Source organism: Aethalodelphis obliquidens, unplaced genomic scaffold, assembly GCF_003676395.1.
Source record: "Aethalodelphis obliquidens isolate GAN/ISIS:26980383/991018 unplaced genomic scaffold, ASM367639v1 scaffold2, whole genome shotgun sequence".
NCBI classification, from domain to species: Eukaryota; Metazoa; Chordata; class Mammalia; order Artiodactyla; family Delphinidae; genus Aethalodelphis; species Aethalodelphis obliquidens.
Genome location: NW_020837946.1, coordinates 2484426 through 2510289, shown reverse-complemented (window position 1 = coordinate 2510289; position 25864 = coordinate 2484426). Strand labels below are relative to the sequence as shown.

At 50.0% G+C, this 25864-nt stretch overlaps 1 protein-coding gene across 1 annotated transcript; it reads left to right on the top strand.

Annotated features, from left to right (window-relative positions):
* Nucleotides 1–2371: 2371 nt before the first annotated feature.
* ASB1 (ankyrin repeat and SOCS box containing 1) lies at nucleotides 2372–24071 on the top strand. Its single transcript, XM_027116859.1, has 6 exons — nucleotides 2372–2721; nucleotides 6867–7008; nucleotides 9065–9367; nucleotides 16276–16661; nucleotides 17848–18166; nucleotides 22366–24071. The coding sequence occupies exons 1-5, from the start codon at nucleotides 2682–2684 to the stop codon at nucleotides 18051–18053; spliced, it is 1077 nt and encodes a 358-aa protein (XP_026972660.1). The 5' UTR covers nucleotides 2372–2681; the 3' UTR covers nucleotides 18054–18166; nucleotides 22366–24071.
* The last annotated feature ends 1793 nt before the right edge of the window (nucleotides 24072–25864 follow it).

The following is a 25864-nucleotide window of genomic DNA, read 5'->3' as shown; positions in this document are numbered from 1 at the left end:
GCGACAGGGGATTTTGGGGTAGGAGGAAGTGATGGGATGGGAAAATGCCAGGGTGCCCCTGGGACTTGGAGGGGTGCGGGGACAGCCCCCTACTCTGCCTGAAGGTGGCACTGGCCCTGTGTCTGTCCAGGGCTGGTGCTCCCAGAGCTGTGGCAGCACCAGGGAGTTCCTGTTGGGAGGGGGTCGGTCCCGTGATCTGATGAATTCCATCTGTTCCATTCACTCACAGCCCTTTGTCGGTGGGTGTTTTGGGCTTAAAGGACCTGGAGGGAAGGTGAGACCTGAGGAGAGCGGCTGCCCGGCTGGACGGTCCTGGGTTTGAGTCCTGACTGGGCCACTGTATGTTGTGGGCACGGTACCAAGGCTCCCTGACCTCAGGGTCCTGAAAACAACAGGGCGAGCGTTAGTGCCCCCTCCAGTACCTGCTGGTGTTGAGAGCATTGACCCATGCCCAGCGGGCAGTTAGGAGGAGGGGTGGGATGCCTCTGACCCAGTGGGGCCTCAGGTCTTTCTAGAGAACAGATGGGATCCCCAGGGCAATATCAGAGCCAGGCACCGGCAGGGAGTGACACTCTGCTCAGGCCACTTAACCCCTGGTTGCAAAGGCCCTGATATTGGGATGGGGGGCAGTGCAGCTGAAGCTGGCTGGGGCAGGTGTCTCAGCCTGGCTGCATTCGAATCACCTGGGAGCCTCAAAAATCCTGATGCCCAGGACACATCCTAGATCGCCTGCATCAGGATCTCTGGGGTGGGGTGGCATCAGGCTTGCTTTTTTTTTTTTTTAAATAACTGTGGTTAAGATATACATAATAAACTTTACCATTTTAACCTTAAGTGCACAGTTTTGTAGTGAGTACATTCACTCTGTCGTGCAACCAACGGATCTCCAGAACTTTATCATCCTCTCAAACTGAAACTCCAGGCCCATTAAGCAACTTCCCGCTCCCCCTCTCCCAGCCCCTGGCACCACCATCTACTTTCTGTCTCTATGACTTTCACTTCTTTAGGAAACTCATGAGTGGAATCAAACAGTATTGGCCTTTTGGTGACTGGCTTCTTCCACTCAGCTTGATGTCCTTAAAGGTTCACGCGTGCTGTAATATGTGTTAGAATTTCCTTCCCTTTTAAGGCTGAATGATATCCCACCGTATGGCGGGATATATATATCTACCCGTAGATGTATATATATATCTACCCGTATGGGTAGACTACACTGTTTACCCACCCATTCATCGCTGATGGACACTTGGGTGGTCCAGGCTTCTGAGTTTTTCAGGCTCCCAGGTGTTCCCGAGGTGCAGGTCTGGTGGAGGGCCAGTGGGCATGGCAAGCCCCTGGCTCCCTGGAGGGCACGTCACTCCTGGCTTTCCTGCCGGTGGTAGTCTCTGCTGTTATCAAGCCCAAACAGAGCTGCAGGAAGCTCCCTTCCCCCAACAGACACCCCTGCAGGGCCTGCTGCCCAGGTGGTGCCCCCCACTGAACTTGAACACTCCTCCTGGGGACGCGAAGCCCCTCCGTGTGGCTCCGCCTACGCCAGGCCGGGCCTGTGATTACAACACAGGCCAGGCCAGCGGGTCACACGCACGCTTGTTGGGGGGGGGGGGTCTCCAGCCTCACACGCATCGGTCCCCTGCTGGAGCTCCTTTTCTCCACCTGTAAAACTCGGAACCCGCTCTTCACCTGGCCTCAGTCCCCCCTCCCTGCCCGTCTGCTGGAGACCTCCTCCTTCTCCTGCAGAACCCTACTCCCCACCCGTGGGGAGCGTGGAAGGAGCCTAAGGAATCCACGCTTACAAACCAAAACTCAGTACACATGGTCCGACGTTATTTTAATAAGCGAGTGGGCAAGAAAAGTTATTCCTTCGTTCACTAATTTATTCAATAAACGCTTTGTGTCAGGCACTGGGCTACAGTAATTTGATAGACATGATCCCTGACTTCATGGAAGGAATTTCGGGGGGCCTTCACCTAATACCACAGTAATATATGCCCAGCCGTGCCGTGCCTCTCCAACAGAATCTGTTGCAAGGACAGAGCTGAAAGTCCCCCACCTTCACGTCCACGCTCTCCCGGGGCTGCTCCCAGCCCCCGGCTGAGCGCGCGGGGACACACTGGCGCTGAGCCATCGCTGTCCGGCGCAGGCCTCCTTCAGCCGGCACTCCCCGGGGACGCCCCATCAGCCCGGCTCGGGTGGGATTCAAACACCGGCGCGAACCTCCCGCGGCCCCGCCCACACCCTCCCGGCAGAAGGCCTCGCCCTTTCCGTGGGGGCGGGGACGGGCCCGACCAACCAGAGTTCCCAGAACATGCAAATTAGCTCCGTCCCCCAGGTGAGCGTGTTTTCCCAGACTCCTCTACTTCTTCTGTGGCGAAACACAGCCCCGGTGGGGCCCGACGGCGCGCGCCCCCGACAGCACGCGTCTCCGACAGCGCGCGCCCAGCGCCGGCGCTCGTTCGTCCTCACATCGGGAGCGAAGCGGGAGGTGGACGCCCTGGCGCCCTGCTAGAGGCGCCAGAAGCCCCTGAGGGAGGCGCGCGCCCGCCGGAAGCCGCGCCCCCGACGCGGCCCACAGCCCGAGGCGCCGGAAGTGGTCGCGGTCGCGCTGCTTCCGGTCTGCGGGAGGCGCTCCGGGCGGGGGCCGCGGGGGAGGCGAGTTGCCGACTGGCCGAAGGCCGGCACCTATGGCGGAGGGCGGCGGGCGGGCCGGACCTGGGCTCGCAGGTAACGTGCGCGCGGCCGCCGGGCCCCGGGGCGGCGGGGGGCCGGGGCGGCTGCCCGGGCCGGGGCCCTGCGTGTTGCCCTGCGGCCAGCCGGGGCCCACGGAGCCGCGCCCCGCAGCCGGGGGTCGGTCAGCGCGGCTCACGGGGTGCCCGGCTGCCCGGCTTCGCGAGACCAGCCCTCGCGCCGATTTCCCCTCCTGTGGAACTTGCACCGTAACTGCCAGCCGGCTGGCCTCTAGGGCTGGGTGGGACCCCAACTGTAAAGAGAGGACGTGGGTCATCCTCCAGCTGTGAGCGCAGCGGTCGGGAGAGCCCCCAGAGGTCAGCTCCCGGGAGGGCGGGTGCCTTCTCTCCATCCTGGCATCGGTTCCCCTCAACAACCGCCCCCCTCCCCGCACAGGCCAGGGACAGCGATAACGCCACCCCAGCGAGCTGTCAGTGACACAGCAGGTCCAGGGGCCCTTGCCCACCGGCAGAGGAGGCAGCCGTGCCATAGTTCGGTTTAGGCGGCTCGAAAGGCTCGCGCCCAAAACAGCCATCTGACTGAGGGTCTCCACCTTGAAATATTCCTGCCAAACAAATGTGAATTTGCGGGGAAGTGCGTTTGCCCGCCTTCGGGAGAGGCTTCCTCTTAACCTGCGGGGTCGGGGGGTGGGCGGAGGTTCCCTCCTTGTCTGTTGTCTCAGTTTTCCCCGGGTACCAAATGCTTCTCTGTGCTCTGGACTTTACACGCTCATCTGTGTCTCTGGAGAGATACCCCTCCGAAGAGTTCATTAGTTAGTAATAAACTAAGGAGCTTATTACTCTTAAATGTGCCAAAATGTAAGCTGTAATGTTGATTTGGAGACGGGTGCAGGTAGTGCCTTTCATCCCTCCCTCCATCCATCCATTCATCCGACAAACGGTTTATCGAGGACCTGCTATTGGCTGGACCTGGCTGGGGGTGGGGATACTGCAGTGAATACAAATACAAACAAAGCCTCTTCTGTCCTGGGCTTTGGTTGGTATTGACTTTGACCCCAGGGGCAGCCAGGACCTTAGGGTCTGGGACGTCACTTCATGTGAGAGTGCGGGAGGGACTGAGAGGTGTTCACCTGGGGGAAGAGGACTGGCAGCTGCTTCCCAGTGTGGAGAAGAGTCTTGTGGCAGGAAGACCGGCTCTGCCTTACACGGAGGCACTCTTGTCAATATCCAGGTGGTGCTGTTTTACTGTTGAGTGTGTTGCAGGCCTGGGAGTGGAGGGGCCACAGTTAAAGCTTAAGTGCTGTGTCGAGTAATTGTGTTGTCATTGGAGAAGCTGATCAGAAAAATGCAAACTGAAAGATATCTTGGAGCTGGAGCTGGGGGAGAGGAGGCTGTGTTGAGCTGGGCAGGTAGTGGGTCAGAAAGAGGCCAGCAAAGGGAGGCCTAGAGGAGAACTTAGCAAAAGTTTGTCAGAGTCTCCTTACACCTTCTGAATCTTACCCCTACTTTGAACTTTTTCAGCCTGTGCAGTGAAACTGTGGGATAACTACAGTGGAGGATAACTACCGAAGGAGCATTGGCATGGGGGCCCAAGGGGTCCTTGATGCCTGCCTGTTGATCTGCTGCAGATCTGGCTGTGGCATGAGCTCGAGTGACCCATGCGTTTGTGAACCCCCACTGCTCTGCCCACCTGCCTGTGGCCTTTGTGTCTTACCTCTGCCATTGAACTATCAAATCCTGGAGTGTAAGGAAACGTACGCATCACCCCTGTTGTCCTATGGCCCAGCCTTGTATACAGTAGGTACTCAAAAGAGATTTGATTTGAATATAAAAAGCAACTTCAGCATTGGAGAGAGTCCACCACTAGGACAGCTGGCATGGTGGGGACTTGAATGAAGGCCGTTTGAGTTCATGCTCTTTCCTTATGCCCCTCTCTGTGCAATTATGTTTATAAACAGATATTTTGGGCTCCAGTGTGAGGTGAAGAACTCAATTACAGTTGACCCTTGACAACACAGGGGGTGGGGGTTGCCAAACCCCTGCACAGTCAAAAATCCCCATAAAACTTTACAGTTGGTCTTCCATGTTCAAGGTTCTGCATCTAAGAATTCAGCCAGGGACTTCCCTGGTGGCTCAGTGGTTAAGAATCCGCCTGCCAATGCAGAGGACACATGTTCGAGCCTGGTCTGGGAAGATCCTACATGCTGCGGAACAACTAAGCCCGTGTGCCACAACTACTGAGCCTGCGCTCTAGAGCCCGTGAGCCACAACTACCGAGCCCACGTGCCACAACTACTGAAGCCCGCGTGCCTAGAGCCTGTGCTCTGCAACAAGAGAAGCCACCGCAGTGAGAGGCCTGCGCACAGCAACGAAGAGTAGCCCCCGCTAGCCGCAACTAGAGAAAGCCCGTGCAGCAACAAAGACCCAATGCAGCCAAAAATAAATTGAATAAAAAATTAAAAAATAAAAAGAATTCAGCCAACTGTGGATTGTGTAGTGTAGTATGTATTTAGTGAGAAAAATCCATGTGTGAGTGGACCCACATAGCTCAGACCATGCTCTTCAAGGATCAGCTGTAGGTATCTAATTGTACAAACTTGTTGACTACTGAACAACTTGGGGGTTGATCTGCATGTAACTTCTAGTCGGTCCTCTGCATCTGAGGTTCCTAGGCATCTGTGGATTCAACCAACCACAGACTGTGCAGTATTGTGCTGTTTACTGTTGGAAATATCTACGTGTGAGTGGACCCCTGCAGATGAAACCTGCGTTGTTCAGTGATCAATGGTACTTGTTCTAGTCCATTCAGGATGTAATAACAGAACAGACTGGATGGCTTATAAACAACAGAAATTTATTTCTCACAGCTCTGGTGGTTGGAAGGTCCAAGACTAAGGCACTGGCAGGTTGGATGTCTGGTGAGGGCCTGCTTCCTGGTTCCTAGGCGGCTGTCTTCTCACTGTGTCCTCGTGTGGTGGAGGGGGTGAGGGAGCTCTCCAGGGTCTCTTTTATAAGGGCACTCATCCCATTCATGAGGGCTCCACTCTCATGACCGAAAGGTCCTACCTACTAAAGGTCCTGCCTCTTACTAATCACCTTGGGGGTTAGGACTCCCAGCATATTATTTGGCAGGACATTTTGGGGGACACAGACATTCAGTTTATAGCAGCTACTCCTCCCATTCCTCACTGATTTTGTTGCCCATTTCTCACATACCAAGTTTTTTATACTAAGCTCTTTTCTGGGCAGTTGATTGTTTGATTTCTTTATCTTTTTATTCTGATGAGAGAGAATTTCTATTATCTAGTAGGATAGATCTCTTCTCATACATACAAAAAAAACCAAAAGTGATTCTTATTTTTATTTCCAAATAAACTTCTAGAAGATTTTTGTCACATCTCATATAAAAACCCCAAAGAGATTTGTTTAACCTCTTAATTTATTTGGTATCACTTAAAATTTTCCTAGCATTGACTCTCACTCAAGTACACGGTATGGTTTTCACCATTTATTCTAGTCTTTATTGTTTTTCTGTTTTCTATCTTCATTATATAGGGCTGGCTTTCTATTTGTATGCATGTATTTAAAAATTTTCCTTTTTACTGCGGTGCAGCTTATATTCAGAAAAGTACACCCATCTTAGGTTACGTCAGATTTGTCACTCGCGGGGACTCCCGCGTGGCGAGGCCATTGCCCAGATCACATGGCAGAGTCATTCAGGTTTACAAGCAGCAGTGTTTTTCTGGCTGTTGAGTTATGCCAAAGTCAGGTGTCCTTTTGTAACGTAGCAGCTGATTATATGGTTTTTCCCAACACTAAGACATTCTTGGAATACATTAGAGTAATTTTATGGGGACTTTTTGGATACATATTTTAAATTTCACTTTATTAATATTTTATTTAGGGTCTTTATCCTTAACTAGTTTGGGCTTACTATCACCCACCCCATCAAAGTTTTAAAACCTCGCCAGGTTTGGTGTCAGGAGTGTGCTAGCTTCATTAAGGGAAACTTTTTACATTTTCCTGGCTCTGGAAGCTTCTGGAGCAGGGGAATGATGTGTTCTTGAGAGTTAGAGAGCACCCGTGTTGGGGAGAGGCAGGGCTGGCGGCCGAGGGCGGCCCCTCACAGTTGGTGCTGGCAAGGCTTCCCTGAACTGACAGGCGCCCCTCTCTTCAGTGCAGGTCCGAATCTGAAGGAGTGGCTGAGGGAGCAGTTTTGTGACCATCCGCTGGAGCACTGTGAGGACACGAGGCTCCACGATGCAGCCTATGTGGGGGACCTCCAGACCCTCCGGAGCCTGCTGCAGGAGGAGAGCTACCGGAGGTGAGCGCTGCTGCCCGCCCCGGGGCTGCCCAGGGTTTGGCCTGTGGGTCTGCATGCAGCTAAGGCTCGGGAGCTGTGAGGGAGGCCCAGCGGTCTCCGATTTGCAGGTGGAGACCCTGAGCGTTTCCACTTTCTGAGGGTGGGATAAAAGGGGACTGCTGGAAGCGTGGTCAGACTTGTAGGCGACAGCCTGATGGCGAGGGCAGAGAGACCCGAGTTCAAGTCCAGTTCTGTCACCTTTATATTTTCCAGCAACTTCTGGTGCTTTCTGGGCGTCAGCTTCCCTGACGTTACCCTCGACGACAGCGTCATTACTGTCTTCAACAGCGGCCCTGCTCCCTTGCGAGTCTCTTCTGGCTCTTTATCCTAAGGCGCATGCATAAATTCTCCTCCCTTAATTATTGCATCGTTATCCCCCTTTGGGTCCGGACTTCCTGATGGAGCAAACCTGTACAGAGTTCCTGACGCGCTCTCCTCTGGCTTCTCAGGGCCTCAGTCATCTGCCTCCAGGGCCTGGGGCTCAGCCTCTGGCCAGCTGTCTCATTACCCAGGGACACGCTCCTTTTGTTGGTAGCGCCCTGCCTGTTGCCTTGCCACATCCTGCTAGCTCCTCCAGACCGGCTCAAGCCCCTCATGGCATCAGAGTCTTGCTGTTACTTTTCCCCACTCGAGACACCCGGGGAGCACAGAGACTGCCTGTTCTCCTTGTGTCTAAGATTGGAGTCTCAGGTAGACTTGAAACTCACCTGCAACCAGAAAATCCTTCAGGCTCTTTCTGTGTTTCTGTTTTTCTTCCAGGGCTAGGATGCCAGTGAGTTGATAGAAGAAATGCCTGTGTATTGATACTGAAACTTATACCACTTTTCGTGGGCAGTTCCCAAGAGAAGGATTTCTAACAATACAAGAATAGGTGTCTCTTCTTTCCCTTCTAACGTCTTAGCATTATTTCGTTAGAATAGATATTCATGTTAAAAATAAAAAAGCTCCAAAGAGCCAGAAAGGATCGTCATAAAGAGAAATGATGTGGATTGCACATGAATATTTAACATGAATGACTCAAGTCCAAAGAAAACCTTAAATTTGCAGATATAACAGTAGAATAGAGTTAAGCTACTAAAATAGACCAAGTATGTTCATATTGCTTTTTCAAGTACCGTTTTTCTTTCTTTCACTCAGGTTCAGTGAATCTGGTTTCTTGACGATATTTTGCTCTTGCTATGTAGTTCTTCGGTGATGAGTCCTTGGAGCGTTCCTTGGCCTCCTTGGCTAGTGGAAGCTAGTAACCAGCTGAAGGAGGAACCCTGACCTGTTGCATGTTTCTGGGTCACTGCTTTAGTGATCTGTATTTCTCAGCTTTGTTCAGAGCTGCGCTGGGAGCTTGAGGTGAAGAGCCTCAGCTGGTGACATGATGGGTCCATGCATTGCATGACCCTGGCATCCCTTGATGGGGAGTTGTGGTCTGAGTGTCACTTGCAATGAGGGCTGAGCCTGGACGGTTTCCCTCTGCTGCTGCTGGCCAGGAGTGTGGTGATTCCTGCAGGCTGTCCTTTGTGCTGTGTCAGAGGTAGAGGGACCACAGTGGTCACCTAGCCCCAGTGAGGATACCGAGGCCCAGAGAGCGGTCCAGCCTCAGGCCTTCACAGGTAGTAGCTGGTGAAGAGGGGCCTCGGGGCCCTGACCCAGGTCCCGAGCAGGTATGCTGTCCTCCATCCTGCGCTGCCTCCTGGGCAGGCCCTTCTCCCCTTTGTGGAGCAAAGAGCTTTGGACGCGAGTCAGGAAATTGGAGATCTTAACTCTAGTGCTCAGCAGTCTTACCTGCGCCTCGAATCTCCTCATCTGTAGAACTGGGCTCTTAATTTATTGCCTGTCTTGCCTCAGGCGTGGACCCAGCAGGGCGGCTATGTGAAAGCATTTCATGAAACGAGCACCTGGAAGCACTATTAAAGCGAAGGCTGCCCTCCTGCTCCCTGTCTCAGGATCCCACCTGAGAGGAGCTGGAGCGGCTGGCCGGTCTCCCAGCACCCCTCCCAGCCTGGCTCCCTGTGCTCTCTCTCAGCCGCATCAACGAGAAGTCTGTGTGGTGCTGCGGCTGGCTGCCCTGCACACCACTGCGCATTGCGGCCACTGCAGGCCACGGGAACTGCGTGGACTTCCTGATCCGGAAGGGGGCTGAGGTGGACCTGGTGGACGTGAAGGGACAGACGGCCCTGTACGTGGCCGTGGTGAACGGGCACCTGGAGAGCGCCCAGATCCTTCTGGAAGCCGGCGCCGACCCCAATGGAAGCCGGCACCACCGCAGCACCCCTGTCTACCACGCCTCCCGGGTGGGCAGGGCAGACATCCTGAAGGCCCTCATCAGGTCAGTACCACAGGGGCCGGGCCACCATTGCCCTTGCGATGGCCACCACGGGGAGCGTGGCCGCATCAGCACGTTCTCGCAGCCACATTCTCATTTCTTGTTTTCTGCATTTGCCTTTTTTTCCTCTCTCTCTCCAATTAGACTTGTTAGAGGATTTGTCTATTTTGTTAGTCTTTCTAAAGAGCTGCTTCTTAGCTTTATCAGTTCTCTTATTTTTTTACTTACTGATTAATTTCTGTTTTTATCTTTATTTTTTCCCATTTTCCTTAATTTTACTTAATATTTTCCCTAATTTTCTGAGTTGCATGCTTATTCATTTTTTTCTTGATTAATAATGTAAACTTTCAAGGTTATGAATTTACCTTTGCCTATAGCTTTGGCTGTGTCTGCTAAGCTGTTTTCTTTTTCTTTTTCTTTTTTTTTTTTTTTTTTGCAGTACGCCGGCCGCTCCGTGGCATGTGGGATCTTCCCGGACTGGGGCAGAAACCCGTGTCCCCTGCATCAGCAGGCGGACTCTCAACCACTGCGCCACCAGGGAAGCCCTTCTTTGGGCTTTTTTAAAGTTATTTTTTAATGTCCAACTACGTTGTTGTGGATACTTGTAACAAAGTATATAACCACAGGGTTTTATTTGTGTAGTACAAGGTGACAGCCTCAGTTATGTTATTCAGACTTCCTCTCTTTTGTTTTTACATCTTTAACCATTGGATCTTCCCCAAATTCAGAGAAGTCTGTTAGTCTGTAATTACTCTTGTGATTTGCCAGTTTCCCCTTGTATTTCCAATAATTTTGCTCACCGTATTTTGATGCTCATTGGGCTCATGAACGTTCTTGCTTATGGATTGTGCCCTTTATCAAACCAAAAGGAAACCATTGGTTTCATTGAGGGCTCATTTATGTAGCATTCTGTAACTTTTAGTTTTCATCTTAGTGGGTTTAAGTAATTCTTTGTGAGCTCACTTTTACTGTTTGACTGTCTGGGATTCTTTTGTTTTTTTAGGTGATACAAATGAACTTTTATTTCACACTTCAGGAAGTGGATAGTCTCCGAGAACTGCAAAATGGGGTGAAAAGCAAGAAGCTTTTGTAGGATAAAGGGATTCTTTGTTTTTTAATACAGTTAACATTGTTGCCATAGCTGATGTTAGGTCTATTACTGTTGTCTTTCTGTGTCTTAACTGTACCTTTATTTTATATCTTTTTTCCATGATCTGTGTTTTCTTTGCTTTCCCTTTCTGTGGTTTTAGACGGTTTCTGGTCTTCTTTTAATTGTACTAACGGTTACCTTTTTAAAAATTTGAGCCAGATTGCATTTTCAGTCTCAGTCTCATGTCTCCAGTGACTTCTTTCTACTAAAGATGCTTCCCTGCCCAGCAGCCCCCCCCACCCCCACCACCGCCCCCCGGCTCTGGAGGCTGTTTGTTCTGTGGCTGGACTGAGTGCAGTTCAGGTAGCCCGTTGTCGGTGTGGGAAAGTATTACAGGAGAGGGTTACAGCATCATTACGGGCTGCACTGGGGGTGTTCTGAGGAGCAGGGACCTGGCGTCCCCCTCGCCCAGTGCAGGACATCGTTTTTTAAATTAGATACTGAGAATATATTTATTATATCAAAAGGATTTATATATTAAATGGCTATGGAATTGAGTTTTGGAAAGATAATTGAGGATGGTATGGTGGTTATACTGGAGGGTGATGAAGACGTGATGATGCTTTTTTCCCCTTCTTTTGAAGGATTTCTAGCCTGATAATCTAAATCACCTCAGTCCCGTATCTTTGCATCTTGGAGAATGTAAGTCATTAATTTGGAAATGTTTTTCAGTAGGATCAATCCATGAAATTTCATCTTGGTTCCAGAAATCCCATAGGGCATTTCAGTCAATTCATGATGCGCAACTGCTTTGAATTAACCGCAGGCTTGACTTTCAGAGATATTTACAGGTGCCCTTCTTGAGGAAACGTTACTAAGACATTTTGCTGCCCCGCTGGAGTACAGGACATTACTTTTACAGTGAAGTACCAAGAGCATATATTATTCTGTTGAAAAGTTTTCTGGATTCTAAATTACCAGATAATTGACTTTTGGAAAATGGGGTTAAGTTACTGAACAGCTAATACAATCTAAACGCAACTCCTGCCTCTTCCCTGTGTCATTGTCCCTCATAGGCAGGGCTCTCTTCTGTCACTGTTGTGATTTGGTGTCCCTCTGCAAGTAACCTCCATTTTGTTACTTCTTATTTCCCTTGATATATATTACTGATGTTTTTTTAAAAAGGTAAGGAGTGGTATTTATGTATGTACAAAAGTTATACTGATTTATTGAGTCGTCCCGGTGGTTCCTTGCCAGTGATACTAAAAGCAGTAGGGGAATTTTGGAAAATATTCAGGATTAAAATTAACTGGATCCCATCCATTATATTTTTATGAGTGGATGAAGGACTGTCTTTCCCACAGCTCAGCTAATACCAGATTGTCATATTGCCCCAAATTACAAACATTCTAGAAGACATATCCGTAAGAATAAGGAGGCAAAACAATGTCACTGCTTGAAATCTAGTTCTCTTAATTGATTGAGTGTGTGAAATGAAATATCGGCTTCTGCTTGGTTTGGTATGTGTTTTAGAATGTTTCTCTTGTCACTCCTAGGATATCTTGGAGAACATTGGGTGATACTTGCATTTGTAGTGGCTGACGATGCTGCATGGCGTCAGTGGGGAAGCAGGTTGTCATGTGAGCTCATTGGGCTGTGTGCTGTCCTTTGTCTTCCTCAGCTCTGTGCTGCTGACAGGCAGCAGTGTCGCTTCTAGGGGCAAGTTCCTTCGGATGCTTGCAATAGTGCTGAAGAGACGGGTGATAAAACATGATTGCTGGCTGTGAGTGTTGGCCAGCTATTTCTATTAAGGCATGGAAAACGATGCTCTCCCCTCCGCCCGGGCCCCTGCATGTCAGGCCCCATCATCATTACTGCCTACATTTTGTCATTTCCTAATTCAGATGAAATATGTGATGACAAAATTTGTGAGGCATTGCAGCACTGTCTAGGGCAGTGGAAGCTCAAGTACACGGGTGCTGGCTAATGTTTCCTCACGGAAGAGGTGGGTAACGCCTTTTGGGTAGCAGTCTCATGGAAGTGGGGCTGTGCTCTTCTCATTACATCCTCTCAGGCTGCACATGTTTCAGTTGGTCCCAATACTGCTGATGTTCACTTTCATCTTCTGGTTAAGGTGGCGTCTGCCAGCTTTTTCCATTGTAAAGCTCCTCTTTTTCCCTCAGTGATTAAAAAATATTTTTGTGGCTCGGGACTTTGGAACCATGTATATATCCTGTTCCTCATCAGATTTTTAATTTATTCATTTATTTATGTTAGACTCATGGTTTCCTGTGGAGTTACAATTATTCTAGGCTCTTGTGTACTTTGCCTGGTTCACCCCTGGAATTAGTTATTTCTCCAAGGAATCCTGGGTTCTTTCTGTGGTGAATGCTATTTAAAAGCCAAGGTGTGGACACTAGGAGTGCTTATTGCTTATGGGGTGTCACTGTTTTCAGCTTCTCCTACTGGACAGAGCTAAGGTTACTTAAACATGTTTCTGTCTACATTTCTGTATCTCTTATACATTGACAGTTGAAGAGTTCACCCTGATGCCTCTAATCCAATCCAGCACCACAGGGTTCATCCTACTTTTCTCCCTTTCCAAATTTATTATTCTTTTGCAACATTGAGAGACCTGGTTCCCTTACCTTTAACATGTTAACTTACTTTGCCAATCCCCCATATTGAACCAGTCTCCTATGCTGCTGCCCCTCCCACACATGCCTCCTCCCCCGCCGCGGGCTGTAGCACCGTTGCAAGGCAGCATCCTTAGAAGCACCCTCTTCACTCGGCCAGGACTCCAACAGCTTGAGCAGGCCGCCCTCCCTGCTGTAGTCAGCGGCCCCCGCTTAGTGTAAAATGACCCAGTTGGTAGTTTGTGCTTGGCCTGGGAGAACCCTAAATGTCCCATAGAAAGCCATGTATTTGGGCGTCCTTGGGTGCAAGGACAAGGGCAGGTCCCTTGAGGGGATCCTGAAGGCTCTGCCTGTAGAGTCGTTTAGAGATTGGCTCTGCTGGAAAAGGAGGCTTCCGGGTCAGGCGGCCCCTGCGTCGGCCTGTGTGAGATTCATCCTCACATCTGGGCTGTCTCTGGGAGTCAGAAGAGGAGAGCTCCCGGGCAGCCATACAGATCAGCTCAGGGACTGTCATCAGCGCTCCCACCTCTGGCGGCTGCGCGAGGCTGCCTTGCTGTGCATCCTGTCCTGGGTCCTTCTAGGTGACTCTGCTGGGAATGGGCTGGCTCCTCTGGAGGCTCAGTGCCTGAAGGGAAGAGCCGCCCTGGCGGGCAGCACGCAATGGCACCAACTGGGTACACGGTTGCGGTAAAGTATTTCTTTCTGCTTTGCAGTTTCTAAGGATTGCTGTTTAATTTTTTTTTTTTTTTTTTTTTTTTTTTTTCCCCCGTATGCAGCCCTCTCACTGTCGTGGCCTCTCCCGTTGCGGAGCACAGGCTCCGGACGCGCAGGCTCAGCGGCCATGGCTCACGGGCCCAGCCGCTCCGCGGCATGCGGGATCTTCCCGGACCGGGGCCCGAACCCGTGTCCCCTGCATCGGCAGGCGGACTCTCAACCACTGCGCCACCAGGGAAACCCCTAATTTTTTATAGTATTTATTTACATGGTTCCAAAGTCAAATCTATAAAACAAAGTATATTAAAAGCAGTCTAGCTTCTGTGCTCATCTGCTTCATCCCTGCCCTATAGCTAACCATTTAAAAAGTTGTGTGGTTTATCCTTCCATCATTAAAAATTAGGCAGGTATGTGTCTAGGTGTGTATCATGTGCACATTGGTATTGCAGCCTCCTCCCCAGGATAAACAGTGGCATACTTCACGTTCATCGTCCTGCTTTTCTCACTTATCAGGGTGTCCTGGAGGTCACTGCAGAGCAGTCCTTAGCCCTGGTCCTCATTCCTTTTCAGGTGGTACAGTGCTCCTTTATGTGGATGGGCCAGGCCCTCTTGACGAACCTGTGGCTCGTTTCCTGCCTTTGGCTATTACGGGTGCTGTTTTAATGAATTGCCTTGTGTACGCCATCTTTTCAGAGTTTTGCAAATGTGTCTTGGGACTAGATTCCAGGAGTTGTGATTGGTGCGTCAGAGGGTACATGCATAGGTAAGTTTGCCAGCTATCACCAGATTTCCCTCTGCAGGGATTGCTGCATTATGCCTGGCCCCCAGCGATGAATAAGACTTCCTTTTTCTTTAAAGCTCGTTCAATAAGTTTTTGGATTTTCCCCAATCTGATAGGTGAGAAGTGGTGTCTCCGAGTAGTTTTAATTTGCATTTCTGTTATGAGTGAGGCTGAGCATCTTTTCATCTGGTTGAGAGCTGTTTGCACGTGTCTGTATCCATCTCTGGCTCATTTATCTGTAGAGCTGTTGATCTTTTCCTTTTAGAAGGTCTTTATATATTAAGGATGTAACATTTCCCCCAATTTGTAACTTATTGTTTTACTTTACTTATGTTAAAAAAGCTTTGTTTTTATATCTTTTCCTGATCTTCCAAATCAACTTTATAATCAACTTATGTAGCTCCAGGGATGTTATTTTTATGTATTTATATTTATAGTCAACTTATTTAGTTCTGTGGAGGGTATTTTCATTTATATAATAAACTTAGGGAAAATGACATCTTAATGATATAGAGTCTTCTTGTCTAAGACTACGGTATGTCTTTCTATTTCCTTAGGTCTACTTATGTGACTTTCAGTAGTAGTTTATAATTTTACTCATGCAAATTTTGGACATATACTGTTAAGTTTATGCTTAGATATCTCACTTTAAAATTTATTTTGCTATCAGAAATGAGGTCTTTTTCATTTTATCTTTCAACTTGTTTTTGTTTGTATATAAAAGGCTGTTGGTTTAAAACTTGCTACTTTAATAAATTCTCTCATTGCTTGTTAACTGCATTTTCATTAATTATTTAAGGCTTTCCAGACAGTTATATTCTCTGTAAATAGGGAAAGTTTTACCTCTTCCTTTCCAATTTTAGTCAGCTAATTGCTTTCTCTTGTCTAATTGCACTAGTACTTAAAAAAAAAAAAAGAGTCTTTAAAACGAGTGGGCTGGAAAGTGGGGCTGTGTACCTTGCTCCCGGCAGAGCTGCTGCTTGTGTTTCCCTGCTAGGCGAGAGGCTGACTTCTGGGTTGAGGAAATATTTTTTATCATGTTAAGGAAATATCCCTTACTTTCTTTTTTATTAAGTATTTGCAAACATGCTTAAGTGTTGAGTTTTGTTATATGCCTTTTTTTTTGCATCTATGGAGATAATCATGGATTTTCCCCTTAGTTCTATGAATATGATGGATTATGTTAATAGAGTTTCTAATTTAAGAACTACCCCCTGGAATAACCCCCATGAGGTCATTGTATGTTGTTTTCTTAATGTTTTTAGATTCTCTTTGCTAACATTTTATTGGATGTTGTTAAGTTGATATTCGTAAGGGCAGTTAGTTGGTAGTTTTTCTTTATGGTGAGGCCTTTGTCAGGTTTGGAGATTATTGTTTTGTTAATTTCATAAGCTGAATTTGGAAGTTTTCCTTCTTTTTCTTTGCTTTGAAATAGTTAAAATAGCCATGGGATTGTTGGATCTTCAAAGGTTTGAAAGAACTCCCTTACGAGTTCTTTTGCGTGAGTGGATTCCAAGGTTCCTAACTACCGTGGTACCTGCTGGTGGTCACGGGACCACTGTGACTGGGGGGCTCTCCGGTGCTCCCAGCGCTCCTGGAGTTCGGGCCCATCTCCACCGGGTGCCGTGGGGATGCGTTGACTGCGGTTGGCCTGCTGTGAGGTCTCACTGTCCGTGTGTCTACCCTGCAGGTACGGGGCCGATGTCGATGTCAACCACCACCTGACTCCTGACGTCCAGCCGCCTTTCTCCCGGCGGCTCACCTCCTTGGTGGTCTGCCCCCTGTACATCAGCGCAGCCTACCACAACCTCCAGTGCTTCAAGCTGCTCCTGCAGGCTGGGGCAAACCCGGACTTCAACTGCAATGGTCCCGTCAATACGCAGGGCTTCTACAGGGGCTCCCCCGGGTGCGTCATGGATGCCGTCCTGCGTCACGGCTGTGAGGCGGCCTTCGTTAGCCTGCTTGTGGAGTTCGGCGCCAACCTGAACCTGGTGAAGTGGGAATCCTTGGGCCCGGAGTCGAGAGGCAGAAGGAAGGTAGACCCTGAGGCTCTGCAGGTCTTTAAAGAGGCCAGAAGTAAGTGGCCTTAGTTGAACTCTGACTGGCAGTCTCTTCAAGTCAATTGAATGAACCAAGTTGTAGCAATTTAAAAAAAAAACAACCTCCAGCTAAGCACTCGGTCCCCGCCTTCAGCGAGGACTAGGAATTTTCCAGAACGGTCTTCCAGATTGGTCTTCTCTCTTTAAATTCCCAGACACTAAGATTTAATACCAAGAAACCTATCAAAGTGCATGTTCTCAGAGCTCCTAGAATTATGTTCTCTTTACCCCTTCGCGCTGCTTTGTGATCCCAGATTCTTTCACTGCTGTTTATGGCTTTTAAGTGTTTGCTTTACAACAAATCGCAAGCCCTTCCTTCTCTAGGGCGCCTCACGTCCCCTTCTTCGGTTCCACTCAAATACCATTGTTCTGCATTGTGTGCTAAGTATGATTTTTGTTAGAATGAGGCGTACAGTTTGCTTATTCATGAAGAAGGATTTTGCCAGTGAATTAAGTTGATGGCCAGGGAGTTTGCAGTTGATCCGTGGCTTGGTACTTGTTGTCGTTCTCTCTCCAGGACTCAGAAGTTGACCCTGTGCGCCCTCTGACCTGCCCACACCCTGCCCCTTTCCCGTCTGGGTCTTGAGGGTATCTGAGTGACCACCTTTTCCCCAGTCCCTTGGCTCTCGCAGAACTTATGTTTGTTGTGTTCTTGTTACTGGCTTTCCTTAAACCAGTCATTAAAGCATGGTCCTGTTGAGGCTTCCCCAAAAGAGTTGCTGGCTGGTCAGTTGGAGCCACGCTGACAGAGTTAGGCTCCCTGTGTTCAGGCCTGTTGCACAGGCAGAGACACGGCGAGGCTGTTTCGACCAGAGCAAAATTGTCAGCCTGCCCTCCTCCTGTGTTGCTCGGCCCGTCCCCTTCAGACCCCCTTGGAGCTTCTGGGAGGGACCAAGAGCAGAGACTGACAGAGGGCAGAGGGCAGTTTGTCACACCTGCTGGGGCGTGCAGTGGCCAGCTCTGTTTCTCTGTCTAGGGAGTTCCGCAGAGTTGAGCAGATAACAAGACCTTTCTCACCAGGGCCTGCTCTCCTCTGGAGGTGGGAAGTGGCAGCGAGCGTTGGCGCAGCTCCGCTTGCCCTCACAGCCAGCCTTTGGTCTGTAGGGTTAGGAGAGGCATTTAACCTCTCCCTCTGTCTCTCCCTTTCTTCCCACGCGTTCCAGGTGTCCCTAGGACCTTGCTCAATCTGTGCCGCGTGGCCGTGAGAAGAGCGCTTGGCAAATACCGACTCCATCTGATTCCCTCGCTGCCTCTGCCAGACCCCATAAAAAAGTTCCTGCTGTATGAGCAGAACTCACGAGCGGCGGCTGACTGCAGCGAGGAGGAAGCAGTCTCCAGAGCCAGTCGACACCGGTTCTTGCCCCTGTGACCACGTCCTGTGCTGCTGACTAGATCCCACCTGGCTGTTGGTGAAGCGGAATCAGCCTCGTCCTCATGGATTGTATCCCATCTCAGGTGCTTGGGGCGCCGGACAGTCCTTAGGTCGGTATCAGCCGAAAGGCTCGTGCAAAATTAATTTTGTTCTTCCTCAGTGTCTGTGTTTTGGAAATTAATGAAATGGGCCTCGAAATGTGAGCAAGTTCGGGCTGAGCTTGGAGGCCTGCTGACTTCCCCAGGAGGGGGAACTAGCACCGTGCAGGGCTGTGCTGCTGTGTTTGCCTCTCAGCTTGATTAACGCGAAATGAAAAGGAGTCTTGCTATAAAAGTACAGAGATGCACTTCCTGAACTCACTAGTTTGTTTCACCTGCTGCTGGGGTAGACGTGTGACATTTATCATGCGCACCCTGTTTCCTTGCCGCTTCACTGTTCTCTCCTTGTGGCGGAGGCGCCATGTTAATTGTCTTCATTCAAGGATGGTTTCCTGGCCACATGGATGGGCTTTACTGCCTCAAAGTCAATACTTGCATTTGTTCACAGCCTCTTTAGGTAACGCTCAGAGTTCTGCAGTGCTGCACCTGTCTGATACCTACCTGTGCCTAGCATCATGCCAACAGGTCTCATGAGTTCTCTGCCATTTCACTTTGGGGAGCTTCCAGACAGTTGATTGATTTTAGGAGGCCAACGCTGAAATAGCCAGTAATTGACTGCCTACATTCGGACCAAGGACTGTCCAACAGCATTCACTGCCAGTTCTAAAAGAGGAAGATGCCTGCGGCGCTGTCTTCTCGTCCCTGCACATACCAGAAAGTGCAAACTTTAGTCATCTTCTGGATGGTTCTAAGCTTTCAGTTGCTTTGTGTTCAGTGGACAAAACATCTGCTCTTTGGTTGATTGATCTTCACTTTTCTGGACCTAATGTCTTGGTAGTTGCTCCTAGAACCGAAGAAAGGGGATAGCAGTGAGGTCAGAGGGCTTCCCCTGGCCTGCTGGGGGTGGTGAGAAGTGAGAGGAATGAGCTGGCTTGTCACCTGACGGACGGCTCGGCTGTGGGCAGGGCTCACTCACACCTGGGCTGCGTGGCCAGGTGTGTGGCCATGTCGGCACAGGTGGGCCAGAGGCTGCCTCTTTGGAGCATCCAGGTGCTGCTGTTTCCAGGGAAATCACATCTGGTAATTTGAGGCCTCAGGGCCATTGTGTGGATCTATGGTGATTCTGACCTTTAGAAGTGTTTAGAAACGGGCAGATTTCAAATCTGAGTTTGGATTTTCTGCAATAAGAGAAATCTAATTTGTAACAATTGAACTAATGATAGGGGTTTATTTAATTATTAGCGTCATTATGTGTCTTCACCGACCAGACAGGCAGTGTCTGGCCATTGTCTTCTGTGGCTTGAGGATGGAATTCTGAACGCCACCTCCTGTGTCATGGATGGATGTGTGTTGGAAAGCCAGGCTGGCCCATATATGTACGTATGAGGTCTGAGGGGGGGCCGTCGATTATTTGGGGGGGCCAACGTAGCCGCTGGAGGCTTCACCTCATTACAAGTGGTGGCCAAGGCATAAGTGTTGGATGGCGTCTGAGGCCCGAGCCCGGGCTGTGTGCTGCTCCTCAGGACGGGGAGCCTGCTTGGCTGGTCGCATTCAGAGCTCGGAGTCAGGGGAGGCTTCCTGAGAGGAGAGGAGCTGCGGGCGGGCGGCCGATGGGGCCCTTTGCAGCCGGAGCTGAGTGCTGCAGGGCTTCAGCCCGGGCCGGGGATCAGCTGCGTTCCTGTGGCACGTGTGGTGGGACCACACCCGAGCTGGGCTGCGGCTGGGCCAGGAGCTGCGGGGAGCTGGGGCTCTGCCTGCACTTAGGGAAGGGTTGTGTGGAAGCTCGAGCCACCCAGAGGTGGGCTGGGCCGCTGGAGGGGGCTTCGTGTCACTGGGGGTGTGTCAACGCTGGCTTGTCACCTCCGTGGTCGGGCTGAGAGAGGTGTATCAGGAGTGGTTAGCTCTCCTTACTTTTTTTTTTTTTAAGAAGATGTTGGGGGTAGGAGTTTATTAATTAATTTATTTATTTTTGCTGTGTTGGGTCTTCATTTCTGTGTGAGGACTATCTCTAGTTGTGGCAAGCGGGGGCCACTCTTCATCGCGGTGCGCGGGCCTCTCACTATCGCGGCCTCTCTTGTTGCGGAGCACAGGCTCCAGACGCGCAGGCTCAGTAGTTGTGGCTCACGGGCCTAGCCTCTCCGCGGCATGTGGGATCCTCCCAGACCAGGGCTCGAACCCCTGTCCCCTGCATTAGCAGGCAGATTCTCAACCACTGCGCCACCAGGGAAGCCCCTCCCCTTACTTTTAAGCTCTTACAGCTGCCCTTTGGCTCGGGGTCCCTGCGGGTGAGCCTTGCTGCAGGCTTGCAGGACATTCTGAGTTTGCCCTGGTGTTTGGTGTTTTCTTCAGGGGTCTGTTAGGGACAGAGCCTCCCCAGCCCGGCCCTGGGTAGGAGGGTGTCTCTGTTCTCAGACCTTCTGGAAAGCCGCATCTGGGAATGCTGCCAGTGCGGGGGTCCCAGCCATGCCGGTGTGACCTTGGGGCTGCACCAGCGGAGTGGGCGTCAGCCTCCTTTGCCGGTGAAGTGAGTGCAGGGCTTGCTTCTGGGGGTTGGAACCATTTTTTCTGGGATCTCTCTGGAAGGAGTGGACTGAGTCGACGCTCATTGTTGGGCCTGGCCCAGAGCTGGCCGGGGAGGCAGTGGGACTGGGGAGAGGTTGAGCTGGGGAGTGGGGCCCCCGAGCATGGTGTGCTCAGGGCCAGTCCTCAGGGGCCAGGGCCTCAGCTCTTCCTTTGCAGAGACAGGTTGGCTTTCTCTTTGTGCAGCCAACTTTTAGAGATTTTTTCACAATCCCAGCAACTTCGAGGTTCAGGCTCTAGTTTGACATTTCACAGCTGCCACACCTGAATCTGAACATAACGTAGATAGCTGCTTAAGGCCATTCCTGCTTGTTTTGAGTGGCGCTTTGCTAAAGCTCCCTTTCTCTTTTGCTGGCAGGGGTAGGATCCAGAATAGGCAAGAGTCACCCTCTCCATCAGAGCACTTTACAAAATCATGTTTCTGAGCCCTGGGGCCCCAGCCCCACATAGCCAGGAAATGTGGTGGTACTTGATGAGGCTGCGGCCCCAGAGCCCTCCGCAGGGAGGGGCATGATGCACCAATGGGAAGGAGCCCGAGGTCCCCCCAGCCTGGTCCCGGCAGTGTCCTGCTGTTGTCCCTGCTGGGGCGCCTGCCGGCCACTGAACGGAGTCCTGTGCCCGGGCCTTGGCTGCTGCAGATGGGCGGGGGGCGGGCGGGGTGTGGTGGAGGCAGCGCTGACACCTCTGAGAACCTCTGAGAATTCAGCTGTGGCATCCTGGGTGGCGTTTCTGCATGTATTTCCAGAACCATCAGTGTCATACATATCTGTGCCTTTTCATATTACTTATGCTATTTATGTATTTATTTACTTATGTATGCCCTACCTTGTTCCAGAAAAGGGTTTAAGGCAGTGATGCTTATTTTTTGATGTTCTCTTTTGACATTTGATAAGTTGTAGTCAACATGCGCTTGTTGTTAAACAGGTTTTAAAAAAGGAAAGGACAATTAGCAGTTTCCTGATGTTGAATATGTTTCTGTTATCAGGCCTGAGTGCCATCATTTTAATTTTTTCCTCTTGCTTCCATGAATTGATTCTCCAAATAAAAGGTTCACGCGTAAATAGAAAGAGAGGAACTTGCAGCCAAGGTCAGGCTGAGCAAAGGAAAATCAGCCCTAGAGAGAAGCGCTCTCCTGTGCTTGCTGCCTCCTGCCTGGCCTTGAGCAGGTCCTGTTCCCAGGGAGGCTGCTCTCTTACACGGGCCGGGTCTGGCCGTGCCTTTCCCATGGAGCTTTTCGGAGGGCACGTGAGAGAATGTATGTGAAAGCACTTTGCACTTAAGCCATGCCTGCGACGTGTACACTGCTGTCCTTGTGAGTGTGGTCCCTCTTCTCAGTGGATGGGTCTTCGAGGCCATGATGGTGCTGGGACAGCCTGTGATCTTGGTGGTCGGCTGGGCTTGTGCCCCAGGGTGCAGCAAGAGTCACGGCGCCCACGGCATAGGCCTCCTGTGCAGGTCGAAGTACAAGGACACATGTTAAATGATATAGGAAGTCAAGTTCATTCAATTTAAAGGGTTGTCTTGTATTCTAAGATTACGTCCTTCCTAATTTGGGTGATAAAATGTCCTCTTATATAATGAAGGTGATACTAGAGGGCAATATTTTCATTTTAAAATGCTCTTGGTTGCAGAATAAAACGTCAGCTGCCCTTTTGTCAAAGCACAGAATTTCTCATTGAGTTTGCCTGTCTCTGAAATCCAGCGTCGGGGACCCGCAGTCTCGCTACCGTATATGTTTACGTGCCGAGGAATTTCTCTCGGAGTCTTGAAACAGCCTGTATGTGGTTGAAGGAGAGCCCAGCGTCTGCTCTGCCTGGTAGTCCAAGAACAAGCCCTGAGATCACTGTGTGAGCTGTTAGGAAGTGCGTGCTTGTGTCCTGCCCACGGCAGAGCAACGACCCTGGGGTGATGGGCCTCTGGCCTTCCCGAATCCCCTAAGAGACACTCCCGGGAGGTTCGTGTGGTCTCCTCAGCGAGGCTGCCCCTGACCTCAGGCCTGGGCACCTGAGGCATCCCCGAGCGCTGGCGCTGGCGCTGGTGGTGAGCCTTCTGGCGCCGGGGCTGCCGGCTTCTGCTTGTGCCCCTCTCAGCCGCCTGCCACTCAGCGGCCAGTCCCGAGTGGTCTGGATTCCCCGCCAGCTTGGAAGTGCCTCATCTGGCCCCATGACCTCTCTCTCCTCGCTTGCTTATGCCTCACTTCCCTCCTCATCCCCCGCCCCCAGCCTGACTCTCTTGATGTGGAATAAAATAACTGATGTGCACACATGAGTGGTTAGTGGGATCATGTCCTAGGAGAATTCCACGGGGGGGACGTGCAGAGTTTGAAGTGCAGTGACGTGCGGAATATATGCTATAAATTCTAGGAAGATAGTCTGATGGAAAAGAGAGGCGGGGGGAAGGGTGACTTCTGTTGCCTTAACTTGTAATCGTTCAGTGTCTGGAATGCACGGGGAGCTTTTCTTTTTTAAGTTGCTTGGATTCCAGATCTCTCCCAAGTGACGTATGCGTGTGCACCCATGCAGTTTAGTGTGGTATTTGTGGGCACGGCTCTCCTGTGTATAACATCAGTTTGCTGCTGTGATTTAGCCAGCAGTGCCCCTGCTCCGCCCCGCGTGTTTGCACAGCTCCCGCTGCTTCTGTCTGGTGTCGGGCACGTGAGGTGTGACACGCGCTGGGGCCCGTGTGCCTGCACGCGTGCTGAAGGGGAATGCTGACCGTCAGCCCTCAGCTTCTCCTTCCTCCTCTGGTCATGACTGCGTGCTTGCCCGCAGCAGCTGGGACCATGACTGTTCTTTGCACTTGTGCCTGGTTAAGAGCTTTCAGAAATACAATGGACATCTTTGATGTGTTATTGTAACTTTAGTAAATGCTTTATTCCCCTTTAATTCCCCCCAGTGCCTTAATTTAGTGCACTGTTTATCTCATTGGATAGAAGAATTGACCATGTGAAATATTTGTACATGAACTTCCGGTAGAAGAAGCTGGCTCTCTGGAGAGTTCCTAATTCGCAGAGAAGGGCTTAGCTAACACAGGAGTTTTAAACTGCTCTGGGGGACCCTGGTGCTCTAGGGAGGCACCCAAAATGTTGCCCAGGTTTAAACTGATGGATGAGCCTGTTTTACTTGGTGGGGTTTCTAGTTTGAAGAGAGTGTGCTCCTAAAAGTGTGTGAAACACATGGCTTTCAATCAGGGTGACACTGTCCCTACAGTGCTCTGTCGGGTGGGGAGGTGGTGGAGACTGCGGGCCCCTGTCTTTGTGACTTAGTTTGAAAGTGGGATGGTGAGGTGTGAAGCTTTGGGAATGAATGAACTAAATAAAGCATTTATTCATCTCTCAGTGACTCCCTGGCATGTCTCTCTGTTTGCTGTTTCAGATGTTTTCTTTGTTCCTCACACCGATGCCCAACCCCCTACCCCCATATGTACACTTCTCCTGCTCTACTGAAAGATGGCCTCACTTTCAGTCTACCTCAAAACCAGCTGCATCTGTGTGGCAGAGATTGCTGGTTTTCCTTCATTGTCTCCATCTGTGATGACAGACCCACAGTTCTAGCTGGAGACTTGAATTCTCTGAATAGGTCTTCATTTCCCAGACTTCTTACAGCTCGATGTGGCCATTTACCATAGCTCCTTCCTGAAATCCCATTAAAGTTACAGGGAGTTTTAATTTTTTTAAAAGGCATAAATCCACTAGGATGACTATAAATAGCAACAAAATTTTGGAACCTCTCAAGAAAACAGATGAATGGTAACTGACTTAGAAATACCCGAGGAGACAACGTTGTAAAAAAGAAATGAGAGCATCTGAGAATCTGATTTTATTGCAAAGCTCCCAGAGGCTCTGGGATTGGCAGTTCCAGGTGCCTCTAGAAGTGGTTGTGAAAGAGTGAAAGCAGGAGGGCTGGCAGTTCAGAAGCAGTTACAACTCTCCACTCCACACAGTTGAGCAGTTGTTCCTGCCCCAGCCCGGCGGGAGACTGAGGGAGGCGAGACATCGGCCTTCAGTATGTAAAATCCTCAGCTCAGGAAACAGGCTGTATCCTCCAGGCAGGAAATAAAGGAGAAAGAGACTTCTTGAGAGATCTCACCAGCCTGAAAGGAAACACCTAAAGATGCCAATACTGAATGTGGCTAAGGAAAATCACACACTTCTAACAGTGGATTCCAGTAAATAATTCAAGAAAATTCTGAGAATGAAGGCTATGTTTCCAAATTACAAGGACTGGCCAAGTACTAACCACGGCTGGTGACCAGCCAGGGCACATCACTGTGGAATTTCAGAGTGCTGGGGAGAAAAGATTCTATAACTTCTGGAGCGGATAAACAGGACACATACAAAGTATCAGGAATCAAAATAGCTTTGGAATCCTCAAATGTCACATTGGATAACAGAGGAATTGGGACCTTTCAGAATTCTGAAGGAAATGCATATAAAAGTCATGCTAAAAAGACCTGTAGTTTCTTTAAAAATGTATGTTCCACACACCCTTTCTTAAGAAACTATTAGAGGATGTACTCTTCCAGAACAAAGGGGTAAACGAAGAAAGGGGAAAACCTGGTATTCAGGAAATGTGGATCCAACGCAAAGAGGCAAGGTGACTCCCAGGAACACAGTGAAAGCCTTGAGGACGACAGCTGTGCATCAGGCACAGAAGGCACCCGATCGAGACTAGCTGTGAGGGGCTGAGGCCCCAGAGAAGATGCCTTAATTATTAGAATAACTGTTGTCTCTGAACATGTTTAGATAGGAGTTGGGATTGATTTATTGACAAGTACCTAGGAAACCAAGGGACATAACTCCAAGGAAAACAAAAGGTTGGGCAAGAAAGAAAAAGTTACCACGGTAATACTAGATGCCTCAGCTGTGACTAGTATTTACACAGTCCTAATAACATGCACCTACTACCATAAACGCTATTGGGGGGATGGAGGGTGGGGAAGTGTGTGTGGGTGAAAGCTAAAAAAGAGCAGAATTCATTACAACCAACAGAGGGCAGCAGCAAAGCCCAAAGCTGCTGCTTTCTAAGGAAAAAATGGACACACCTCCAGAGAGACTAATCAAGACAAAAAGGACATACAAGTCACTTAAAAATTTAAAAGGGCAATTTTATAGGTCATATAAAAAGATAA

Coding starts and splice junctions, on each gene's coding strand:
- ASB1 (XM_027116859.1), top strand. CDS start 2,682: ATGGCGGAGGGCGGCGGGCGGGCCGGACCTGGGCTCGCAG. Junction 9,368..16,275: donor ATCCTGAAGGCCCTCATCAG/GTCAGTACCACA, acceptor TCTACCCTGCAG/GTACGGGGCCGATGTCGATG. Junction 16,662..17,847: donor GGTCTTTAAAGAGGCCAGAA/GTAAGTGGCCTT, acceptor CACGCGTTCCAG/GTGTCCCTAGGACCTTGCTC.